Here is a 25,965-nt window from a genome sequence, read left to right on the forward strand (position 1 = left end):
TCCACTCAATCTTTAGCCTCTTGGCTAATACAGAGTGCCAATTGTCATGGCAGTATCTTCCAACTTTTGGCAAAACCCTGAAATTGAAGAGGAAAGGGACAGAAATGGACAAAGGAGGGCAACAACACAACTATAATATTGACTCTGAAAAAGAATTGGGGGTCATGGTACACAATCAGCTGAACATGAACTCCCAGTGCAACGCTGTGGCTGAGAGGGCTAATGGGATTCTTGGATGCATAAACAGGGGAATATCAAGTTGGAGACGAGAAGCTATTTTACCGCTGTATTTGGAACTGCTGTGACCACTGCTGAAACACTGTGCTCAGTTCTGGTGTCCACAGTTCAAGAAGGATATTAAAAAATTGAGAAGGTTCAGAGAATAGCCCAGAAAGATTAAAGGATTAGAAAATGTGCCTTATGATAGCTAAATAGATTTAGCTCCTTGAGGCTATTTAACAAAGAAAAGGTTATGGGTGACTGAATCACATTCTGTAAATTCCTATACGGGGAAACAAATATTTAATATTGCACACTTCAGTCTAGCAGAAAAAGATATAATGCGATCCAACGGCTGGAAGTTGAAGCTAGCCAAGTCCAGACGGGAAATAAAGTGTCAATTTTTAAATGTGAGCGTAATTAACCACTGGAACAATTTACCAATGATTGTAATGATTCCTCCATCACTGATAATTTTTAAACCAAGATTGGATGTTCTTCCAAAAGATAGGCTCCAGGTATTATTTGGAAGAAGTTCCATCATGTAATATAGAGGAGGGGCATGTCAAACACATATTTCTTGACTTTATTTTGGTTTTACTTTTGCAGTCCACATGCAAAAAGTAATATTTACAAACCTTTAAAAAAAAAAAACCTCTCTCCTTATCAGTTATAGAAAACAACATATTGGATAATATAATGTCTATAAAACTGTATCCCCTTAGAAAGCATAATATACATTACTTACAGAGGTAATTAGGATAATAAACTTTAAAACAGTTGATGATGAACCGAATGAAGTCCAAGTCCTAAAATAAAGGCAAATTAGTAATAAATGCAGTACAAATTATAATTTAAAAACAAATTAGATAAAAACTATGACTTTTGTAATAATTTTCTGAGATAAGTTCACAATTAAAGTAAAACATAATAAATGTACATAGGCTATATACAGTATATTAAACTTCAAACACTGCCTCAACTTCCAATGGAATGCAAGGCCATGATCCTGCAAAGATTTATACACATGCTTAAATCTGTAAACTGAGAGTAGTTCTAGTGACATTACTAAGACTACTCGCACTGCATAAAGTTAAGCAGATGTATGAAGTCATTGAAGAACTGGGGTCTCAGGAAAGGGTCAGGAGATTTTCTAAGAACTACAGACTAACAGAAGAAACAAATCTGTCTCCAAATGGCAGTGTTCTAAGCCTTTCTTACACACTTACTTGCACTGAAGTAAGACAAGCATGTTATGTAAGTTCTGTACGTTGGCAGTACAACGTTTAAGAAAATTTTGCCTTTTATCAGGGTGTTTTTAGTTTTGTCTGTCTTGATTTCTAATGAAATCATAGTTCACTAATATTTTGAGACAAAAATTAACATTTAAAATTTTATGATCATAGTTCGGCAAAAGAGTAAGAATATAACACTATCTGGTCACTGCTGAAAATTCACAACCACAACAGAACTCAGAATTTTTTTTGTTAAAATAAGTACATACTTGAGGCACTTTGCAATAAAAATAAATCAATCTTCATATCTTATGAAGCAGAGACAAATGGAGATGACTTACTTGCAACCAGAGTTCTTCAAGATAAACATTCACACTCATGAGATGCACTGGCTGGAACAGATACAATGGTGGAATCTACTTTTTGCAGTGCCTGTTAGAGCACTCTTGGTCCCTACCCTCACCATTCCTGAGCATTCCAAGGGGCAAATGCTTCCTGCCACCTCAGTCCTTTCACAGCTTCTGCAGGGTTAATACTTTATTAGGACTCTGAAGAAAAGGGGAAGGTGGGTCAAGAGTGTGAATATGCAGAGTCCATCCCAAAGAATTCTGGTTACAAAAGTAAGCAACCTCCAATTCTTCTTCATATGTACTCTGCACATTGCCATTCCAGGGATACTTTAGTAAGCAGTATGCCTGACTGGGCAGTAGGACTTAAGGGTCTAATTAAGTAAATACAGAAGTGCCTTACCGAAGGGAGCATTTGACTCACATGTCAAATCTAATTAAGTGTTTTGTAAAGGTCTGAACAGAGTTCAACAATGGGAACGTGTCCCTATAGAGACAGATACTGCTCTAGTTGAGTATGGTCTAACTTCAGCAAAAAGAGGAATTGATGATTTCTGATTATATGCCCGTTCTGTTCACTGTCTCAGCCTCTAGATAACAAGTGAGCAGAAATATTCTGACCTCTATGGTTTATAACATAAGATATAAAAAGTTTTAGAAGATTGTCAAAATTTTCTTGTTCTATTTAGATAGTAAGCTAAGGCACTTTTATAGCATTTAAAGTATGTAATTTGGATTATTTTTTATGAGCACGAGGTCTCAGAAAGAGAGCCAGCATACTGACTGACTGATTAATATGAAACTCAACAACCACTTTAGGAAGGAATCTAGGATGAGGTCCAAGTACAACTTTATCTTTATGAAACATAGTAAATGGTGAGTCTGTCATGGGGCATACAATTTGCTAATCCAGCTTGCTGATTTAATGGCTATTATAAAAGCTGTTTTAACAGACCAATAAAATAAAGAGCAACCTGCTATTAGTTCCAAAGGAAGGCTTATGAGCTGTATCAGGACCAAACTAAAAATCTCACAATGGAACCGTATCCTTTACTGGTCAATACATTTTTAAATTGTATCACGTGCCAAGATTTTATTTTAATTTTTTAAATCTATAATTATGTGATTCAGAGAAGGTAGCTACAGGTCCAAAGACTTTGAATGCAGTAAATGTTCAAGGATACAATGAACTGGTGCCTGTACAGGATTTATATATTTTTCAGCTACCCACTTCACAAATCTACACCACTTATATTCATAACATTTGCTGCACATCTAAAATGCAAGATATTTCAACATCTGTTAAAGCCAATGCAGCTAAATGTAGTGAAAGAGGGTTCAGGTGATAAGTCCTCCTGTCCCGCTGCAGAAGTACATCACTGGCATAAGTATGTAGATCCCCTTGGAGAGTTGACGAAGGTGCGTATATTACTGTTGTCTCTCACATGAAGGAGCAATTGAAGTTATCCTGGCCCACTCACATCTTATTTTTGCAAAACCCTCTGTATAAAAAAAAAAAGTGTAAAAGAGGAGAAAACACATAACAGGCCCATCCACTAATTCAGAAGGAACACGTTGACATTGGGAGATTGTCTTTCCCCTCTCTCAAGTGGAAAAGAGGGCACTTTTTGTTCTGTCTGTGGGAGAGAGATTTATGTCCAGAAACCTCAAAAACATTCATTACATTATAAATTACTGAGTCCTTTAGAGACCATGAATGCATCCACATCAGATCTCTGCTGAGTTGGCCAGCTTTGTCACTTCCTTGCCTGCTAAGAGCAAGGCAGTTGGGTAGATGTTGAAATGGATACACCAGTCCCATAACTTGATCACCTCCTTGTACAGCTGAAACAAATGAGCTCCTCCCTGCTTCTTCAGTTAATATACTGCTGCCTTGTTGCCCACAACGACTTGTATTGTTCTGTTCTGCGGTAGTAATGACTTGAGAGCTAAACAGATAGTTCCCAATTACTGTGCCCCCATATGTAATCTCTTTTCTTGGTAACGCCAATGGTCCCAAATTAAGAGATAGTCAAGTTGCACCCCCTCATCAGTCTTTGAAGCTTCCAAAGTGATTTTCAATTAAATTGTTGGGGGATTGAAACGTGCCCCTTTCAGAACATTCTCTGGGTAGGTCCACTGTGACAAAGATGGAAGAATTTCTTTGGAGATAGAAATCCTCCTGAAAAATGTCATCTTGGGGTATGTCATAGTTCTGTACCACCCCAATGCTGAACAGGCCTCTTTCTGAGTCCGGAATAAGTTGTGATGTATGTTGCAAGAGCATAAGACCACACAGATGCAGAAATAAAATGATCTTTTCAGAAGGATTTTGATGTAATAGCCATATGGTAGAGAGTAGTTTCAGAAAGCTCTCCATTGACAGGAATTCCTGCCTGTGAGTCAAGGACTGCTCCTATGAATGGAATCTTAGATATGAAAAAAAAGACCTCTCTCTTTCCTAGTCAGTCAATCAAGAGTCGTATCCTTCCAAAAGAGAAAATCTAATGTGTATGTCCCTTTCAAGGGGCTTTAAGAAACCAATTGTCTAAGTATGGGGAGACAAAAATACCATATTGTCTCAAGACAAGCTCCTGCTACAAAGAGGAACTTTGTAAAATCCCTACAAGTGGTAGAAAGACCAAAGGTTAAGACCTTGTATTGAAAATAGTCATGATCAATAGTAAAGTAGAGATATTTGCAGTGATTTGATCTTCTAGAAATATGTATCCTTTAGCTTGAGAGCTACAAACCAAGCTAGGGCTAAAAGGGAAGGATAACACGAGTCTACAGTCAACATACAGAACCAGAACCTCTTGACTTAAGTGCTGAGCTTCCTCATGTGTAATATCAGATGAACCTTCATCCTTCTTTGGTATTAGTGAAATAGCTTGAGTAAAATCCCTGATTTCTGAACTCCCCTGGCACTCCTCTATTGCTCCTGCCTGAATCAGAGACTGGATTTCTGATCTTAGCACACTGTTGAGGGAGAAATCCCTGAATATTGAAAAAGGGGCAGGGGAGAAGAGAGGAGGAGATCTTTCAAGGAGAATAGTTTATAAACTTGGGCATAACACTTTTTTATTATCCTCAAAACCCATTTGTCCAAACTGATGAAACTGTATGAATCAAGAAATTAAGAAAGCCAGTTTTCCAAAGGGTAGGGAGGTGAGTATGTTATCAATTTGTTTGCAGCTTTTGATCCTCCTATCAAACTTCAGGCTTGACATTCAGCAGACGTAGGTGAAGGAAGCTTTGTGATGGCATGAGTGATGTCTCTGAGCCTAAGAGGATATTGAACAAAGCTTTTAATTGGATCTGAACACAGGTCATGGAATTCTTCCTCCAAGACTGAAAAAGACACACTGAACTTGGCTGGCTGTAAGATTCTTATCCTTAATTCTCTCCAAATTTTTATCTTTCGTATTATTAAACAGTCCATCTCCTTCAAAACAGATGCACTATTTTAGATTTTGTTTGTGGCAGGAGAGTGGAAGATCATACTGCAATCAATCTTACGACCAAGTAAAAAACATCAAAGGATACTGTGTGCTATACTGTCCTTCATCCATCTGTATAAATGTAATTACTATATTGCACTGGTCTTCAGAAAGTGGCTTTGCAAACATCAACATTTTGTCCCATAAGTGGTACTGATACCATAACGTGACTGCCTGGTAATTTGCCACTCTCATACTGCGGGTGAAGAAAGAAGAAATCATTTTCCTCCCCACCAAGTCCAAATTCCTGCCTTCTTTGTCAGAGGCCGTAGAATGCAAATATCCACCTCTTGACCTGTTGGTCACTGCAACTACTACCAATGAATTACCAGTAGGAAGAATATGGAAGCAAGATAATCTTTCATACGGAATTGCATTTTTGAGAGCAGTTGACAAGAAGCACGATTAGACCAGATAGTCTCTGGCAACCAGCAGAATCTATCTAAAATTAGCACAGAGATTTTACTCAAAGTTAGAGCTGAGAATATCAAAGACTTGGTGAGAAGTCTCCTCTAAGGTACCTGACCAGAGCTTTAACATGGGCACCATTCTATTTAGGAAAACCTGCAAGCTATACCAACATTCTCATCAGGAGAAGAATTAATCAAATTCTGGGTCTAGCTGCTAATATTCCATTTGTACCACAGGCAGCTTCCTCTTCAGATAAATATCCATCCCTATCGCAGGACATGCTTCTGTCTAGACAGCAAAGGAAGAGGGTGACTCACAAGAGAGTCTTCCTCTTCTCTCCTTTCTCCATGTGCACTTGCATCACAAGCATGACCAAAGGACCCAGGCAAACTGACAACAATGGTTCCAAAACGCTTCTTCAGATACGATGGAACCATGTGAGAAAGGAATGGGCAAACAAAGTCTCCTGAGAGCTTGCACTCTTGCTACATGTGGATTTATTAGATTTGATCCTGCTCCAAGAGATGTGAAGAATCTCCAGCTTTGTCACATGCAATGGTGCCAGGGTATTCAGATATGATGCACTCACATGGTTTGGCTCTTATGTACAGGGCCACCACCCCTAAAAGTAGTACGTATCTAGATGTTGAATCTGCTGATTTTGGTATCAGCACAATCGCTTTGGATCAGGAGTTGCGTGTCCTGTGCTGAACTGTTTTCTGCTTAGATCTAGAAGTATCTAGAGTTGACGCTGGCCTCCTGTTCTTAGTCTCAGACCCTTCAGAAGAGTTCAAACAGATAGGATGTGCAGCCAGAGCTGCTTGTAAACATAAGGCTTGTAGCCTATTCTGACATTTTTCTTGCTCATGGGGTAAAGGTGCTGCAGTTCGTACATCTTAAAGGAGAATGAAGCTCACCCAGGCACATTAGGCATTGAGTGCAAGCAATCCGATGCCACGAAGACCACTGCAAATGGTGGATATTTTAAAACCTGATCTTTTCAGATTTGGATCTGCATGTAACCAGTAGTTGGAATAAAAGATCTAAGTTTAAAACAAAATTTATCCTAAACTAACAATCTAAACTTATAATAGCTCTGAACCATACCTAACAGTAAAACTACCCGTAAGGGCACTAAATCCTTTTTAGTGGAAGGGAACTGTATCCATTCACATCTGTCTGCTGCTGTGGTCGGAAGGAACTGAGGCAGTGAGGAGCAAAACGCCCCCTCAGAACGTATAGGAATGCTGAGGGGAAGGGCAGGAGGAACACATGAGCCCTCCAATGCATACTGCTATGAGAAGGTTCCAACATCTAGGCTGCCCCCGCTGTTACATCCCATTGGTGGGAATATGAAGAGGATGCAAGAGAAGAAATATAACTTATAACTAGTCATTGTACCTTTGCAAACTGAAATCCTGAAAATTGAGTTGGAAATATGCATTATCGGAGGACCCTTTAAAATGAAAAAAACCTAATGAAATTCATGATTTTCATCTCGAAATAGATAGTTATTTCAGTATAATGCAAAAGACATTGACTTGAAGCTTTAGATCATGATCATAAACAAATTACAGAACACCCAACATCTATACTTTGCCATTTATATTCCTACACTACAAATAGAGACTCAACATTAAGTGAGTGTGTTTTATCCCCCTCCTTTAGGAAATATACTTTTGTGAATTTGGGGCTCTTGAAAGTTACAGACTGATGTCAGTAACTAGAGGCAGGCTGTATGGGTCAAATTTACAACTGCTATATTGGGTGCCATTTCATTGCAGGAAACAAAAATACTAACAACTTAACATACTAATTTGGCATTTTTGGATGCAGTGGCAGTTAGTGGGTCAGGGTATAGAAGAGTAGACAGTTGCTGTTAAGTGTGACTGTGGTAACTCTCCCTCCTCCCAGTAAATGAAGTAACCTTTCCGTTAGTTCAAAAAAGGAAGAGAAAATACAGAACAAAAAGCCTTAGTTGCCACCAGGCTGTGTAAAAGTTACCTTCCATGACTGCCTGAGAGAAGGAGGCAGTTATGAGATCAAGATTCTAGGACCGTTGCTGTATAATTTAGGTCTAATGTGCTGCACAGGATCTGCTTGATTAAGCTATACAGTCTAAACAGAAATCATAATTAAAATGCTTACTATGTGACTGAGTCCAGTTTCAGCCATGTCAAACACCACTGTTAAAGGCTTTCCATGATCTCTCTTGGCATAATGCTCTAACCAAAAGGCTACAAACTTCTTTTTTTCAAACTGCAGTTTAGGATCTTTTGTATGAAACTTCACCCTGAACCAGACTATGAAGAAAACATATGTATATTAAAAATGTCAACAACTTATCAGAACACCAGATCATATTAGCGGTAAGTGTTAAATGACCTCTTACAAAATCCACTAACTCCTTGATACAGCTATGTACAGTTTCTATATTTTCAGCCATTTCACAGCTGTTCTTATAGAAACAGTGGGAAATAATGATCTTTCTGATGCTGGTGTTTTCATACAGAACACAAGGTATAGAAGAACAAAAGGGAAAATAAAAAATATACATATTAAAAACTATAGCTGAATGCTAGCAGTACAGTGAATAACAAATGAACACACATTCTCTCTCTCTCCCCAAGGCTTCTACACAAAACCTGCATCTGCCATGATTTGTTTCCTGAATAAAGTATATAGTCAGACAGACACTAAGAACTAATTTTACCAGATTCTGGATACAGTCACTATTGTTAAGGTTGCCAGGCACTGTCTATTCTAACTTTCATTTTAGTGCAAGCATCAAAATTAGAAATTCTTGACTCCCAAACTTGGCTCACGCCTCTGAGGCAAACTGCCAACAGTTCTTAAAATTTTCATATTGGTCTGGATAGAACCCTTCCGGGTGGATAAAAACCTATGATTTTTTTTAAAATTTAAATTAGAAGTTTTTCTTTCAAAAAAATAAACCTGTTTAAAATGAAATCTGAATTTAACACAAAATATGTTAAAGCCTAATATCTTAAAACATTTAAATAAAAGATGAATATACTGTTGTGTTTGTTTAAATTCTAGTTACAATCCTAACACAACTTGATACAAATCATGAGCAAAAAGGTAATTATTTAGCAAATAAATAATATATCATGCATCATTTTGTAACATATGGAAAATGTACAATAAGAATCTGAAAATATTAAGCTATAAATTGCTTAAATAAATGTATATACTTATAGGGTACCTGCTAGGTAGCAAAAAGGTGCACCAAATCTAGTGTAATGGCTTTATTTAATTGTAAATCAATATGTTATAATCAATGAGAAGCAGCTTTCTTTAGAAAATAACTGAAGTACAAATGGAAAAGCTGATTAAAATGGATGATTTAAATCAATCCACCTTAGAACACTTAGTAAGAACTAGTGTCTATATTTGATTTGGGGGAAAATAAAGCCTAACTAACTACAAAATACTTTCTGAGCATGCTCATTGGACACCTTTTTTGGGGGAAGTTGGAGTTCTGTGGGAGGCACAGAGTAATAAAATCCCACGTTCTCACTGTCTGTTATCATTAGGTAACTCTGGCAGGAATAGAAAGGTGAAGCAGATTTTTAGAATTACATTTACATAGAGACACATACACTTCTGAAATAAACTGACCCTGCAAAATATCCCCAACACATATGGGAGAGAGGAGACAAGAAAAGCTCATCTGCTATTTTCAGTCAGGTCTCACTGAATTTTTTTGCTATAGTCTATGCTTTGAAAATTCTATATTTTCATTTAAATGAAGTCTCTATCTTTTTCCACTGCAAAGATATAGCCATCCTAACCTAAATAAATAGAAAATTGTTTCCAAACATACAACAATAGGAGCAAAAAAGGGACCTCACACATCTTTGCAATCTGACTTTTTTCAATGGGTAACTGGGATCATTTAAGTGCTATTATTAAGCACAAACAATTGTTTCCCCTCCCCGCCCGCCTCATTCCCTATTTTATTATTTTAAAACAAGTTGAGGAGGGGTGGTTCATACCTCTTCAAGTGCTGCTACGGTCAATGAGATTGGGGAAGGGGAGGCAGGAGGAGGTAGACAAATCTGAGACCTGAGTGGATACTACAGTACTTTGAGCATTCTTGGGCTGCATGCAGCTGGTAACCAAGAGTTTTGCCATATGACAGAGACAGTTCTCTGGGCTGTCAAAGGTAACCTGGAAAGATGGTCAGGAGAACTGGAGGATTAAACAAGGAAAACTGATTACACCATTGCATCGGCAATACCAGTGCTTGTTGCCTGTACTGTTACTACACAGGGGTAGTACACAGTAATGGAGGGCCAAGGCCTTTCTCAGAACAAGTTCAATTCAAACATTGATGTGAAAACTTGTGCACCCCAGTTCAAGTATGTGTAAGCATGGTGTGTTACAGCTGTACCAGCTTATTGCAATGACAACATGCTGTCCTGTAGATGGCTATATATTTGCAGCAAAAGAGATTGAAACATAATAGCATACTTTAAAACTGCATTACAAAACTGGGATGGGAGGTAAAGTTTATGAAGGAAAACTGAATGTAACCTTAACAATGAGCTTTTCGGGATCATGAATGCTACGATGAGAAAGCTAAATTTCAAGCTACAAAATATAAATACTAAAGATTTTTCCTCTCTAGTAAAAGACTCTTGGACTCAACGAGCATGGCTAAAGGTCTTAATAATACATGACGAAAAACGCAATGTAACCATTTGCTCATGATCTACTTGTCAGATATGCATTGAAAATTCACTTGATTTCCTCATTTATTTCCACAAAGGTAGTTCCTGATAAGTAATTACTTCCAGCATTTTAGCAGTCTCCAATATGAACATATATATATATGGTTACATTGCATTTTTCGTCATGTATTATTAAGACCTTTAGCCATGCTCGTTGAGTCCAAGAGTCTTTTACTATGAACATATATATATATGTTCATAACGCTGATAGAGAGATAACACTGATAGATAACTGAAGAAAAGCAAGAGTGCATGTAACTTACATAACTTGTAGCCCTCTTTATCATATCCATGCAGATAAAGAGCACCATTTTCAAATAACCATTTTGGAAGGGCAGATTCAGACAAATCTGCAAAGCAAACAAAAGGATTATTTTTAAAAGTTTAAAAGTCACTACAAACTACCATTTAATCTTAAAACAATAAGAAACTTCATATTCAAAATAATCTTCATATGTGAGAGTAAATGAATTGTAAAATAGAGGGATAAACCTATTTGCAAACTAATATTTTTTCCTCTTTTTTGTTTTAAACTATTCTAGAAAAAGGTTAGTATCTACATAGGAAGAGAGAGGAAAACAAAGTAGATATAGATAGCTGGAGGAAAAAAAACTACAAATTTTGTTAGCGTTGGCCTCCCTCCTGCATTCCCGCTCCGTTATACTCACTTGTTGTGACTTTTCTTCATTTAGACCAGGGGTCTCAAACACGCAGGCCGTGGGCCACATGCGGCCCGTGAGCTCCTTGTGGCCCCCTTGCCTTCCCCAGTGTTTACCTAGAGCGGTTCTGACTCAACACGCACTGGGGGCAGAGCAAGCTCCTTGCCTGCCTGCCCTGCCCCGGCACTGCTCCGGGAAGCGGATGGAACCTAGGGGAGGAGAGGCACAGGAGTGTGTTGTTGTTGCTTCTGCAGGCACCGCTCCCAGCAGTTTCCATTGGCCACGGTTCCCCATTCCCAGCCAATGGGCAATGCTGGGGGCGGTGCCTGAAGCAACAGCACCACACATCTCTGTGCCCCTGCTCCCTCACATTTCAGCCACTTCCCGGAGTGGCGCAGGGGTACGGCAGGCCGGCAGCCTACCCCGCCCCCGGTGCGCACCAGGCCAGAGTCCGCCTCCCGAACCCCTTCTACAGTTGAACCCCCTGCCCTGAGCCCTTTGCCACATCCTGCATCCCGACCCCCTGCCACTCTCCTCCTGCACCCCAACCCTCTGCCCTGAGCCCCTGCCGTACCCCTATCCCCTGCCCTGACTCCCTGCCGTACCCTATCCCTCCTGCACCCCACACCCCAACTCCCTGCCCTGAGCTCCTGCCACACTCCACACCCCTCCTTCACCTCTGGGGCAGAGAGGGGGCGGAGTTGGGGTGGGTATTTCGGGGAAGGGGTTGGAAGAGGCGGGGCAGGGGTGAGACTTCATGGAAGGGGTGGAGTAGGGGCAGTGCCAAGGGCAGCAGGGAGGAGGTGTCAGTAATGCAGCCCTTGGGTCAATGTACTAGTCTTCATGTGGCTCTCGTGGTCGTTTGAGTTTGAGACTCCTGATTTATACTGTATGCTATCTGGGGCAGGCACTCACACTGTGTGTGCGCGCGCACGTGCGCAGCAAAAAGCACAATGGGACCCTATTTTGATTAGTGTCCATGGGCTCCACAGTAATAACTGCAATGATCGCATTTCACAGGTTTAATTAGTTTTACTAAACTGAAAAGATTCTGCTTTCCTCTCAGTAGTAGAGGAGCTAATCATTTATTAGCTTATGACCCCTGCAGAACATGTGTCTTCCCAGCTACGGACCACTTTCTCCTGACTAATTTTCAGACCAGAGGAGTGGAACTTTTATTCCTGTAGTGGTCTGCATCTAAGAACACACAACGAACTGAAGTCCAGAAAACTCCCCAACCCTTTCAAATCCCAAATTATCTTTGATCCAGTAAGCTATTGCATAACTCCACTGCCCACAACTCAGCCACATCAAATTACAAAGCACAACTAGTGATTGATATGTCAACTTGACAAAGAAGAATTTATATAGTTATTTGCATTGGTACTTAATGAAACTGTATATAGGGCCTTAGGTATAATTAAGTGAGAAACTGACACACATTATCAACATATTAATCAGCAGTAAATGACATCTTACCATTGACCATGTATTCTTTCCTCCACTGAAAGCTTTCATCAATCATCTTCAGTGTATCATCCACAACATCATGACGCCAAATCAAATAATTTTCAATCCAATTATCATCTTGCTGCAATCTTTCCACATCTCTGGAATCATATTTATCTGATTTATCTAATTTAAGAAATGGAAATTTTTAGTATTGTAAACATATAACACTTGCTACAGAAATATTACAAAATCGAAACTAGGCAAGTTTTATGGCAGCAGTCTGCCTGGGAATACAAAGATCTCAAGATTTCAGCACATTTAAGCAAGCATGGAATAACATAAGCTATTGAAAATGTTTATTGACTACATTAAAAAGTGGAATTTATTAAGAAACTGACAGAATGGGGTTGGAAAAACATGCATTATGCAAGTATTTTTCTTTAAATCAAAATAAAAAAAATTGACAAAAATAATTGTATCCGCATGACAAGCGGATAATTTTCTTCCAATCTTTTTCCTCGGAAACACACAGAAAGACTGACTTGTTTTTAACAGAATACTAAGCCTAAAAGGTCTGGAAGTCTCAAAAGTTTGCAAGTGCATGCACACATCAGTTGATGCCTGGATTTTCCAAATTAGTTTATTATAGGCATTTATGATCCCTCAAGAAATAGCATAATATATAAAAACTGACTACCATTCCCAGCTGTGCTCTACGCCATCATATAAAACCAAATTAAGTGCTACATCTCAAAAAACATTTCACATCTTGGGCCTTCCCCACATCTTGGGCCTACTGGTTATACATTTATCTTATTTTCCCATTATATGTAATTTTTCGTTTAGATTACAAAAAACATCACAAATCTTCCTACACAAGAAACCATAAACTGGTAGACATTTTATTGGAATTATTTTAAGGTCAAATGGGAGCTGGAGGGTTCCATGCCTATGAAAATCAGATTATTGATTTAGGTACCTAATTATGGGTTTTGATGCTTAACTTTAGACAATTACCTTTGAAAATGACCTGGGGATATTATTGTTGACTTGTTCAGATGAGAAGGTTCAGTTTTTAGATCAACGCTGACCTCCATAAAAATGGTTTAAAATGAAAGTAGTAAAGAAAATTTATTTTGCAACATGGAATTGCACCTCAAAACAAAAAGCATATTATCTGGATACCCCACAAAAAAAATTAAAGGGTATGGGAAAGTATCCAGATAATATGGTTTAACCTTATTATCAGCCACTGTTCAACAGAAGTAATGAAACAAGTAAATGGATTAATATTTGCTGAATGTCTCAAGTAGACATTAATTTATGTCCACTCTGCTAATGCATAAGTAATTTTGTGGAATTGACAATATATAGAAAAAGAAAAGGACTAGCATGGTTTTTTAGCATGGTTATTTGTACAACTCACACGCGCTAAGTTCCTCTAAATTTTTGCTGAAGTGATAAGGAGAGAGTCTCGGTCTTGTGACATTTACTTTTTAAGATCAAGTACACTACTGTCAGTGAGAACATGCTCCTTTTAACTCAAATTTTTAACCACTGAGAATTACCATAAACTACACAGTTGTAAAATATTCTTGCTAGACAAGCTATGTACCCTAGTTATATTTAGGCTTGGCAGAATTCAATATTTGTTTTTGTTATTTTAATGGATAATATCGATTTTTATTTATTTTAATTTTCTCAGTTGAATGAAATTTTGGGGCTTTGCTTACTTTATTTTTATCTACTTGAATTTTCAGAGTTGGGGGAAATCAAGGCGGGGGGCAGAGGTCAGACAATAATTCTTTAATGACATCCAGTCCCTGCAGGTGCAAAATGCAGAAAAAGCTGAGACCATAGCAGAGCAGCGACACTCCATCCCATCCCCCCAGGATTAAAGGGAGGGCAAACCACAGCTACAGAGGAGGCCACCCTGTTGCAGAATGACTCCCACACTCCCAACCATGAGTGAGTGAGCAGCACTGGGACAGTGGGTACTGCAGGGGGTTCCCTGCAGGCAGTGACACCCAATTCCTGCAGGCACAAAGTAAAATGGGAGAAGACCACAATCTTGGTGGGACAAAGCCAGGATCACCTGGCTGTGGGGGGAAGACCACACTGCTGTCTTTGGCCCCAGGGCTGTGCAGGGAGCCCCTTGCAGCCCCACTGTCAATACCTGCTCGCTCACTCACTCATCAGCCAGGGAAGGGGGACATCCCCAAGCACAAGGCATTTCGCAACAGGATCACCTCCCTCGAAGGCAGGGCCCCATCCTCCTCCTTCTCCTGCTCCTCAGTCCTAGCCCAGGTCTCTGCTCTGCTTCACCAGGATCAGGACCTTCCCCACATCTTGGGCCTGCAGAGATTAAGGCACTAGGTCAGGGGTGGCAAACTTTTTAGCCCGAGGGCCACATCAGGGTGCGAAACTGTATGGAGGGCCGGGTAGAGAAGGCTGTGCCACCCAAACAGTCTGGCCCCTGCCCCCTATCCAACCCTTTCCACTTCCTGCCCCCTGAGTGCTCTCCTCAGAAACCCTCCCCCCCAACCCTCCCCTCGCTCCTTGCCCCCTGACCGCCCACTTCCAGGACTGCCGCCGCGCCCCGCCCCCGGGACCGTGCCCCCCCATTTCACCCCTCCGCTCCCTGCCCCGACTGCCCTGCCCTATCCACACTCCCGTCCCCGATGGGCCCCTGGGGCCCCGCCCATATCCAATCCCCCGTTCCCCACCTCCTGCCCCCTGCCGAACCTCTGTCCCATCCAACTGCCCCCTGCTCCCTGTCCCCTGACTGCCCTCCAAGACCCCCTGTCCCTTACACAACCGCCCGGCCCCCTTACCATGCTGCTCAGAGCAGCATGTCTGAAGCTGCGCCTCCTGGCTGGATCTAGACACACTGCCGTGCTGCCTCACATAAACGCACAGCCCCGCCGCCCAGAGCACTGTCCGCATGGCGGCATGGCTGCAGGGGAGAGGGAACAGTGGGGGAGGGGCTGGGGGCTAGCTGCCCAGTCAGGAGCTCAGGGGCTGGGCAAGACGGTCCCGTGGGCCGCATGCGGCCCACAGGTCATAGTTGCCCACCTCTGCACTTGGTGCAGGGATGGTGTGCTGGCCAACAGCTAACAATGGATAAGGAGATTATATTACCTTTAACTACAATACCAATGAATCTGCTACTGGAGTATTGTGTCTAGTTCCAGTGTCCATACTTTAAGGAGGATGTTGAAAAATTGTAGAGGGTTTAGAGAAGAACCATAAGAATGATTTAAGGACAGGAAAACAAACCACACAGTGAGAGACTTGAGAAGCTCAATCTATTTAGGTTATCAAAGAAAAGGTTAAGTGGTGATTTGATCCTGTCCTCACTTTGCCTTTGCACTGCTGGAGACCGACTCGACTGCACAGGTTCCCAAAATGTGGTGGGATTGAGTCCAGAGAGCTGGGTGTGTGCACGTGGGGCCAGCTTCTTCTGACTGCGAGATAGAAACAAGCTAAATATACATTTAAGGGTCCTCCTAAAGTGGCTTTTCCATGGAAGCAGTTGCTGCAGTGACAACAGGCACATGAACCCCTGATCCAAACACAGCAGCCTGTCTGGTCCTGGGATTAGCAGTGATTCTTCCCAGAGGCTGTCAAGCCTTAATGACCCAGTTTTCTTTACCACCCTGGGGCAGTTACTTGAACATTTAGGATTGTCGTGGGCATTCTGCCATTTCCCTCTCCCAATTGTGCCCCTTCACCACTGCCCTCCTGCCTCCTCAGCCACCCCTCCCCCACCGCCGGCTCACCTGACCCCCTCCACTCACCTCTTCAGCTGCCTGTGTAACAGAAAAACCTCCCCCTCCCAATTGCACCCCCAACACTGCCCCCCTACCCGCTTGCCTCCTCAGCCCCCCCTTCCCCTGCTGCCGGCTCGCCTGCCCCCCTGCTCGCCTCCTCAGCCCCCTTCCTCCACCGCCAGCTCACTTGCTTGGCCTCTTACCTTCTGCCGCTGACCCTGCCTCCTGCCACTGGCTCACCCTCACTCTCCAGAGTCCAGTCTGACACTGGCCTCTGCACCACCCCACCTACCCGCTGGCCAGCCACTGGTTTGCCTACTCACCCTATGCAGGCGGCACAGTGAGCCCACCTACTCATCCCCCCGCAGGCCGCACAGTAAGCCATATGTTGTGCAGGCCTGCTTAACATTGTAGTTATGTTCCTGAAAAATGCAATTTTAAGTGAAACAATGTTAAACGAATCCAATTTTCCCATAAGTTTTAATAGGAATGAAGGGGGTTAGGTTTCAAGGAAATTTTTGGGGGGCAGACAAAAGGCATTATACACTGTACTGTGGTGGGAACATGCCCTAGCTTATCCCTGGGTCTCAGGGCTGGGGGTGCAGGGTCTGGGAGGGAGTTAGGATGTGGGTGGGCTTTGAAGGGGAAAGCGTCGCTTCTCTCTGGCTGCTGGCTGCCCCTTTTCCTCCACGGGCTGGAGGACTGAGGAGCAGCAGGGGCAGCCGTGCAGCCAGCAGCCGGAGAGAAGCGGCGCTTTCTCCTTCAAAGCACCGCTTCTCTCTAGCGGGCTTCGAAGGGAAAAGCACCGCTTCTCTCCGGCCACTGGCTGCCCCTGCTCCTCCTAAGTCCTCCGGCCCGTGCTTGCAGGGCCGCATTCTGAAAGGGGCTTTAGACACAACAATCTGTCCCAGAGCAGCCTGCTCTGCCTGCCTGTGGTTCTGTAATTCCCTCAGACCTCTCCCACAGCCTCCTCAGCTGCAGGGAGCAGCATCCTGAGCCACTCTGTGAGCTTGCCCTGCTGAGGAATGTCAAAGCAGCACAGAAGTCTCTCCCTGCCCCAACTCTCAGTCTGTATTTCTAGTGCAGGGCAGAACAGAAGCATTTAACATTAATGATTTGCTCTTTGTTCCCTAAATGGAGCAGCACACTCAGCTGTCAGATACTTCCTGGAGCTTTGAAAGGGGAGAGGTGCATGGCTGCAGAGCAGCAGAGATCAAAACAGCGAGCAGAGTGGTCACAGCAGGCATTGTGGGATACTGGTGGAAGCTAGTTATGTCAGCAAAACAAACAGTAGTGTCTACACTGCTGCTCTGTCACTTTAACTTTGCCACAAAAAGCTTTATGCTGCTCATTGAGGCTGTTTTATTTTGCCGCAAAAAACAGCTTTGTAGTGTGTAAACCTCCCCTATTTTGTCAGCAAAACCCAGCTTCTGCTGACAAAACTTTGCAGTGTAGACAAGGCCTTATTCTTTCATTATCCGCACTGATACAAATGTAAATATCTCATTTTTCAGCTTGTTGAGTCAGAGCCTGGAAAAACACGTTTTTCAGAACCTGAACAGACGTGAACAGGGAAGCAACACATTTTCCTTTAAGGAGTGTTGGGCTGTTTTTTTGGTTTTTTTTTAAAAAGACACAGCACTAGCCTCCGTGAGCCCTTCCCATATATGTATCATGGTTCTCTCAGCACAAAGAATTCAAAACATGAAGGGTCTGATCCTACTCATATTAAATACAACTACAGATTTGCCATTGCCTTAAATGAGGACAGGAACAAATCTTACATTTGAAATGAGTTGTGTGTAGCAAGAAAACTACAAATGGAAAAATCTCAAAAACTAATGTTACAAAATTGTATTTGAAAATGCACTGATACCAAAGGAAAAACATATATGTAATTCTATTTGAATTATCAATTCATCTAATATGTTTTCTTCAATTCCCCTCCCTCATTTATTACTAGAGACTTTGCATGGGAATGATTAAGCTATCATTAAAACAATTTGTATTAGTCTTTCAGGATCACACTACTTACATGAGGAAAGGAACACTAACAGTAGCAACACAAAGCCATAAGGCCAGTTGTAGAAATTTCCTAAGCAGTGAAAAGTATTAGCAAAGAAAGAAAAAAAGAAGAGGAAAAAGTAAGACTGATTGACAGAAGATATTGCTATTTACTGGCAAATAATCTTGTTCTCATTGTTTCTGTCTCACCACCCCAACGGACCAACCTGCACTGCCACAATCTTGCATATCAGTACTGCTCAGATAGCAGCCACTAATCCTTCAAGTTGAGCAAAAGGAACTTTTAAAAGCATATTTCCAATATTTAAATACAGAACATTTTGATATTAGAATATATATTTTTGGTCATAGGCACAGACTGTTTCCTTTAACTCAAACAGAGAAGACAGAAGATAACAATATATCAATGTTGCAAAAAATGTAAGAAAAACTCAGATGATAGTGAACATGAAAACATGTTTTCCAGATCAGATACCTCACATTTGCCTAATCTTCCTTCCAGATTGCTTCATGGACATGGACAAAAAGGCACTCTCATGCAAGTACCCTTTTTTGGGGAAATGAGAGCGAAATTATCCTATATTTAAATGATGCCTTAAGTTTTGTATTGTTTCTCAAACTATATCTAGTTATGAAACAGCTGGTTACTTTAACCACATCGATGAACCAGCCTTTTAAAAACTTTGAAAAACTTCTCAAATGGTGAATTTGATTCCTAACACCTACACTGCAAATTATCAACACAGCAGTATACTCTGTCTGATTATTCTTTAGATCTAAGATGGTTCAAAAACTATGTGATGAAGGGCTAGTCTACACTAGAAGCACTACATCGGTGTGGCTTCACCGATGCAGCTGTGCCGTGGCAGCACGTCTGGTGAAGATGCTCTATGCCAACAGGAGAGTGCTCTCCCGTCAGCATAATGAATCCACCTCTGTAAGAGGCGATAGTTATGACGGTGGGAGCTCCACCGCCAACATAGCACTGTCCACACAGGTGCTTAGGTCGGTGTCACTTGTATCACTCAGGGGCGTGGCTTTTTCCACACCGTAGAGCCATGTTAGTTATACCGAAGTAAGTGGTAGTATAGACCTGACCTTAGTCTTTGTAGTTAGATATACCAATTAATATAGATTACATTTCATATTTAAAATCTTTAAAGGTAAGCAGACAAGGAATATATATTTTTACTTTACTCCTTTTTTTAATGGAATGTGAAAGAAAGCTTGAATATCAGCCAATATAGGTTTAAATGTTTTCACTAAACTAATATTTCAAAGGCTCTCCAACTTTTCATATCATAACAAAAAACAACACTACAACCATATAACATCACATTACAACATTAGTAATCATATTCATGACACTGACACCTCAATTTTAGTCTGCTTTCTCTGCTGAGACAACACAGAGATCATTAATTCTGCATTATGGTATGGTACCTTTGTGTTGTGGGGCAAAAAACTCTCCCCAGTATAATCAAAGACACCGACTTACTTGTGTAATTAAAGAAAGCAGTGAAACAGTGAGAGTTGCAGTTCTCTCTTACTCAAATATGCTGAGAATTTAACAATATCACACAATGACTAGCTTTTACCTCTCCTAGCCCCTCTGTAAATGGGAAGTAGACCATTTTTTCATTTTGTAACTATAATACTCCAAGCAAGTTTAGTGGACACTCTGAACACAGCAGCAGCCCACACCTCTCAAGCTACCTCCTGCACTGCTGGTGCCCACATTTAAGACAGTTTAACAGAAATAGATATCAAGCAGTGTTTTCTTCCTTTATAACAGAGCTGTCCGTGTTTGTTTCAGGTGTTCACAGGTATATCTCACTCACAGTTCCTCACATTTTCTCAGATAAGGGGAAGAGGAAAGTATAACATGTTCTATACTCCTAACAACTTGTCTGGTTCTGCTGCTTATTATTCCTCTCTGAAGCCAAAATCCTCATTTTTTCACACTGCATTTGATTACTGCATGAAGGACTATGATGCCACAAACAAAGAATTACAACCTTGGGGAAAATTAACTGAAGAAATCATAATCCTGCTTTCATGGGAAAAAAATAGAACTAAAGAAAAAACTCTGGAACATGACCAGAAAAGGGGCTTATGGAGAAGATATTTCTAAAGGAATTCCAAGTACTGTAGTATAACAGCTATTTGTATTCCAGTAGCAATGGTATAAGCTGCTTCTTTAAGGGTTTTAGCCAGCCCAACACAGCTTTTGTAGCTAATAGCCCATGGAAATTCCACAGACTTCTCTAGCTATGATCAGGGAGGCTTCTCCCTGTCCCAAGAAAACACTACTTCTCAACAGAGATTGTGAAAGGACCAAATCAGCATTAGATAACCACCACGACCATCCTAACATGGCTATGGTCTCATGATAATATCACACTGATAAAGAGTAATCCTCCTTTCCCGATACGAATATGGGGGGAAGGAATTGTTTCTTATCGGAAAAGGACAATATTCAAGAGGCTTTATAATCCAAACAACAACCCTAATGTCTCACAGTTCCGTTATGGAACTGACAAGGTCATCTTTACTTACATAGAGATTTCATATGGTATGGTAAGTTCCTTCTGCTCTATGGTACATATTTTAAAAATTCTATCAGCACTCGAGCAGTATATAATTTCTCTTTGACTAAACAGAGGCAAAGACATTTTAGAATATAAGATGAGTGGAACAAAAACTTTTGCTATTAAAGTGACAATGACGTTTGTTATTTATTTTAAAACAGCTCCATAGCTAAAAAGAGAGAGGACTGAACCCTAGAAAGGAAGAGAGGTGTTATGATGAAATTCGGTTTTGGTTTGATTGAGCTAGAAAGCTTTGTAAATATTGCATGCTGTGTTCATATAGTACATTCTACATCATGAGTTTTTTAAACAAATTCACAAAACTTGTAGCTAAGGAAGGCTGACTATGCACAAGTGCATGGTTAAAACAGTTGTGCAGAGAAAAATATACTGAAGGTACATATACGCAGAGGTTTTACCAAATAAAATATAATCTATTAGTGAGAGCTGTTGGCTGAAAAGATATAATTAGAAATTCAAAAGTTCTGCTCTTAAATCAGGAATACTTTCATGACACAGTTCAATTTTTCATTATAAGTACTGCAGCAGCTTGGGTAGTTTAAAAAGTGGCAAAATGTATTTCTTTTGCATAGCGGGAAATATATATCCACCTTCCAGTCCCCCTGAACTCAAAAATCACTGAGCTCAATGACAGCACCCCCTCTCCTGCCCTCCCAAATTAGTAAAGAAAAATTCACCTTCAGGCAAAGCTCAAAATATTGCAGCCCGAAAAGATGAAAGTTACAATCTTTCATAATTACTGACGACAGGGAGTTTGAATACTGGCCATTATACAAACTTAACCATAACTGCCTTCCACTTCTACTGTAACAAAAAAAACAAGATTAATGTGCCCCAAATTTAAATTTTAGTCCAATTATGCAGCATTCAAGGTTTTTGTTTGTTTGTTTGTTTTAAAAACAGAACTGCACAGGAAGCAATAAGCACTCACTATCAAGTCACAAGAATTCTTATTATGGCCCAAACCCCACAAACACTTATTCACATGTTTAACTTCAATAGGACTACTCATGGGTGTAAAGTTAAAGCACATGTGCATTTGAAGGTTTGAGGCCTATATTAAAAGGGAAGAGTCCAGGGTGTACAACTAACACAATTTACTGCATATATACACTGAAGAAAAGAGATACTGGAATCACTTGTAGGTAGTTCTCTGAAAACTTCAGCTCAACGTGCAATAGCAGTCAAAAAGGCTAACAGAATGTTAGCAACTATTAGTGAAGGGATAGTAAAGAACACTGAAAATAGCATAATGCACTCTATAAATCCATGGTGTATGCATACCTTGAATACTTCTGGTTGCCCCATCTCAAAAAGGATAGAACGTAACTGGAACAGATTCCAAGAAGGGCAACAAAGATGAAGGGTATGGAACAGCTTCCATAGGAGACTACAAAGATTAGTGCTGTTCTCCTCAGAGAAGACAGAACTAAAAAGGATATGATAGATGTCTACGAAATCAGAAATGGTGTAGAAAAAGTGAACAGAGAAATATTATTTACTCTTTCTCACAAAATAAAAGCCAGCTGCCACCCAGTGAAATTAATAGGCAGCAGGTTTAATACAAACAAGAGGACATACTTTTTTGCACAATTAACTTCTAGAACTCATTGCTATGGAATGTTGCAATGGTCAAAAGGATAACTGTGTTAAAAAAAAAAACTAGATAAGTTCACAGAGGATAGATTCATCAATGGCTATTAGCTAAGATGGCTGAGAATGCAACCCCATGCTCGGAACAACCCTAAACCTCTACCAGAAGTCAGAGGGTAGCGAGAAGGGGAAGACAGGTGGATCATTCTGACTGCCCTTTTCTGTACGCTCCCCCTGTAGCTCTGGTTCAAGCCATTGTTGGAGACAGGATACTGGACTAGACAGACCATTGGTCTGACATACTATTATAGTTCTTATGCTGCTGGGTTCTTCTATTCATGGATTTACATTAAAATTCCTAAGAAGAACAGGGACAGATGTTATCTACACAAAATGCCACATCATGTTTGAGATCAAGTTAGAGCAGTGGTTCCTAACCCACAGATTGCTTCTGGCCCAGTCAGCAGACAGCTGAGGCCCATGTGGCCTCCTAAGGGACATACAGGTAGTATATATAGTGTTTGGATGTACCGGCCCACACAACACAGAGAGCTGCATATGAAGCCCACAATGGTAAATAGGTTAGAAGTGCTGTGTTAGAAAACATAAGTAGCATGTTTTCTAATAACTCAATGCTAAATACTAAATGGAGTTGTTTGATGTTGTGTTAACTAATGTGCTGTCACCCTATGTACTTCCCCAGTGTAGACATGGGGAAATAAACACAGACACAGAGAGACCTCTTTAAGACCACCTATTGTGTTTGGTCTTATATTTAGAGTGTAAGTTCTTTGGAGGCAGGGATTGTCTTTTTATACAGTGCATAGCACAACGAGGTCTTGATTCATGACTAGGGCTTTTAGGTCCTAGTATAATATAAATAAAATATAATATAATATACTAAAATAATAATAATAATAATAATAATAGGAGTCAAAGTGAATCAAGATTATGTCCATTTTATCCTTGGCCTCCTCTCTAACACTGTCAACTAGAAGCACACCAATTGCAGTGATGATTTATGATGCAGTCACCTGGGTAGTAGAAAATGGAATAAACAGGAGCAACTCATTTCACAGAAACCACCAACTGTGTACAGCATGGATGTGTGTTAGACCCCATGATCTGGGAAACGAAGGGCTCTGCATATCAACTCACCTGAAGAAGGACAAGACATCAACTCACTTGGGTGCATGGGGAAAAGAGAATGGTAAAATGACACAAGCATTACAAAATAACTAAGGGTAGTGCAAACCACGTGATGTGCAATCTATGTGAAAAAAAATCACTTGTCCTAACAGTACCCCAGCATTGCAGCTGGGGATGGACAGCACATGAAACCCTAAAATAGATGGACATCACCACCAGCATGGTACCAACCTGGCAGATATTCAGTCTCAAAGCGCCGTCTGGCTTCGCTAATTAAGGCAGCCTTGTCCTGCTGCTGAGAAACAAGAGGATAAACCCGGTATGAAACCCCCACACCCCTTTCCCAGGTATCCCCCAGGGCCCCCCATGCCCTCCACTGATCCCCCACCCCACTCCTTTGTGTCCTCCAACCCACATGCCCTCCAGTGGTTCCTCTCCACTGTCCCCGACCCCATACCCTGCAGGTGTCCCCCTCCCCAGTCCTTCCTGTCCCCACCCCCGCAAGCTGGACGCCCTGGTTTTCCCCGGGGTCAGCGGGCTCCGCAGCAGGGAGGGGGGAACAGAGACCGTCTGGCTCTCGCGCAGATACTCACGCCAGCCATGGTCCCGCTGAGCTTCCTCAGCTGGTGACAAGGCAGCAGGGCGGAAGGGGGAGGGGAGCGCGTGACGAAGGGAGTGTCGGGGGCGGAGCCAAGGGAGCGCGGAATGACGCCACGCGCTTCCCGGAACTACCCCAACAGGTCTATTAGCCCGTCACCGCCCGCCTGAGAGACAGCCCCGCCCCGCGCCTCCCTAAGCCCCGCCCAGCGCCTGCCCGTCATTTCTTGTCTGTCTCTCTCTCTCTTTCCCCACCCTCCGCGCCAGCCTTTCCGGGAGAGTCTCCTCTCCCACAATGCTTCGCGTGGCGGGCCATTCGGAGCCGGCCAGGAGCAGCAGAGCTGGGAGCTGTCCGCGCGCGCGGCGCACAGGGCGGGTAAGGCCGCGCCCGGGGGTGAGGGGGCAGCGCCCGAGCGCCGCCAGGTGCGGTCTGCGGCTCTTTGCCCTCAGCGGCGGCGGGGCCGGGGGGCAGTTAGCGACGCTGTGGGGCCGGGCCGGCTTTAGGAAGTGCGGGGCCCAGTTCGAACACTTTTGGCTGGGCCCTGGCAGGGATGACTTAAAAAGAAAAAAGTGTAAAAAAAAGGCTTCCGTTTCTTCCATGTATTATTTACTTCCCATAACTATATACAGAATAAATTTATATATTACGTACATTGCATCATGTATGCTGCTGATTGGTTACTGATGACCGCCATTTCACATGTGTGGGTCCCCGCCACTCCCTGCGGGTGTACACATGAGTGGGTCCCCAGCTGCTCCCTGCCCCCCTCATTGAAGCAGGTGTGCAGGTTACAGCCCTGGGAACTGCAGGGCAGCAGTGGACATGGGGCTGGTTGAAGGCAGGGCAGGGGCTGACTGCAGGTAGGGTCTAGCTGCAGGCTGGGCAAGGGGTGCGAGGCTGGCTGGACACAGGGGAGTGTGGGGCGGGCTGGCTTCAGGCAGGACTGCAGGGGGGTGCAGCAGGGGTTGGCAGGGCTGGAGACAGGAGTATGGGACTGGCTGGCTTCAGGCAGTGGGATGCAGCAGGGGTTGGCTGGAGACAGGGCAGGGCGGGCAGTGCAGGGCTGGTGCGGGCAGGGGTGTGTGGCAGGGGTTGGCTAGAGACAGGGCAGAGGGTTTGGTAGGGGCTGGCTGTGGGCAGGGGGTGCAGAGCTGGCTGCAGGCAGCGGGGGACGGGGCTGGTGTGGGCAGGGCAGGGGGTGCAGCAGAGGCAGCTGGAGCCCCGGCACTTTAAAAAGCCCTCAGAGCCCCCTGCTATGCCAGGGCTCTGGGGGCTATTTAAAGGGCCCAGGGCTCCCCTGCTTCTACCCCGCCCCGGACCTTTTAAATAGCCGTGGGAGCCCTGGGGAATGCATGGGGGTGGCGGGGCTCCGGCGGCTATCTAAAGGACCGGGGTGGCAGAGGCAGCTGGAGCCCCGGCCCTTTAAAAAGCCCCCAGAGCCCCCCACTATGCCAGGGCTCTGGGGGCTATTTAAAGGGCCCAGGGCTCCCCTGCTTCTACCCCGCCCCGGACCTTTTAAATAGCCATAGGAGCCCTGGGGAATGCATGGGGGCGGCAGGGCTCCGGCGGCTATTTAAAGGACCGGCGTGGGAGAGGCAGCTGGAGCCCTGGCCCTTTAAATAGCCCCCAGAGCCC

At 42.6% G+C, this 25,965-nt stretch overlaps 2 protein-coding genes across 5 annotated transcripts in view; one reads left to right on the forward strand and one right to left on the reverse strand.

Annotated features, from left to right (window-relative positions):
• The window catches only part of MOSPD2 (motile sperm domain containing 2), a 61,228-nt gene extending 36,817 nt beyond the window's left edge, over positions 1-24,411 (reverse strand). The window contains exons 1-6 of one of the 2 annotated variants that reach the window (XM_050964134.1): positions 24,326-24,411; positions 23,964-24,027; positions 12,608-12,763; positions 10,733-10,819; positions 7,861-8,015; positions 968-1,028 (exon numbers count right to left, since the gene is read on the reverse strand). In XM_050964134.1, the coding sequence (XP_050820091.1) occupies positions 968-1,028; positions 7,861-8,015; positions 10,733-10,819; positions 12,608-12,763; positions 23,964-24,027; positions 24,326-24,334 (532 nt within the window). In that variant the 5' untranslated portion in view covers positions 24,335-24,411. The remainder of the gene's footprint in view (positions 1-967; positions 1,029-7,860; positions 8,016-10,732; positions 10,820-12,607; positions 12,764-23,963; positions 24,028-24,325) is intronic. The other variant, XM_050964142.1, reaches the window with a different exon arrangement.
• Positions 24,412-24,582: 171 nt separating this feature from the next.
• FANCB (FA complementation group B) overlaps positions 24,583-25,965 on the forward strand; it is a 31,863-nt gene continuing 30,480 nt past the window's right edge. For all 3 annotated transcript variants that reach the window (XR_007775678.1, XM_050963550.1, XM_050963540.1), the window contains exon 1: positions 24,583-24,705. The gene's annotated coding sequence lies outside the window, so the exon portion shown is untranslated. The remainder of the gene's footprint in view (positions 24,706-25,965) is intronic.

Source organism: Gopherus flavomarginatus, chromosome 1, assembly GCF_025201925.1.
Source record: "Gopherus flavomarginatus isolate rGopFla2 chromosome 1, rGopFla2.mat.asm, whole genome shotgun sequence".
NCBI lineage: Eukaryota > Metazoa > Chordata > Testudines > Testudinidae > Gopherus > Gopherus flavomarginatus.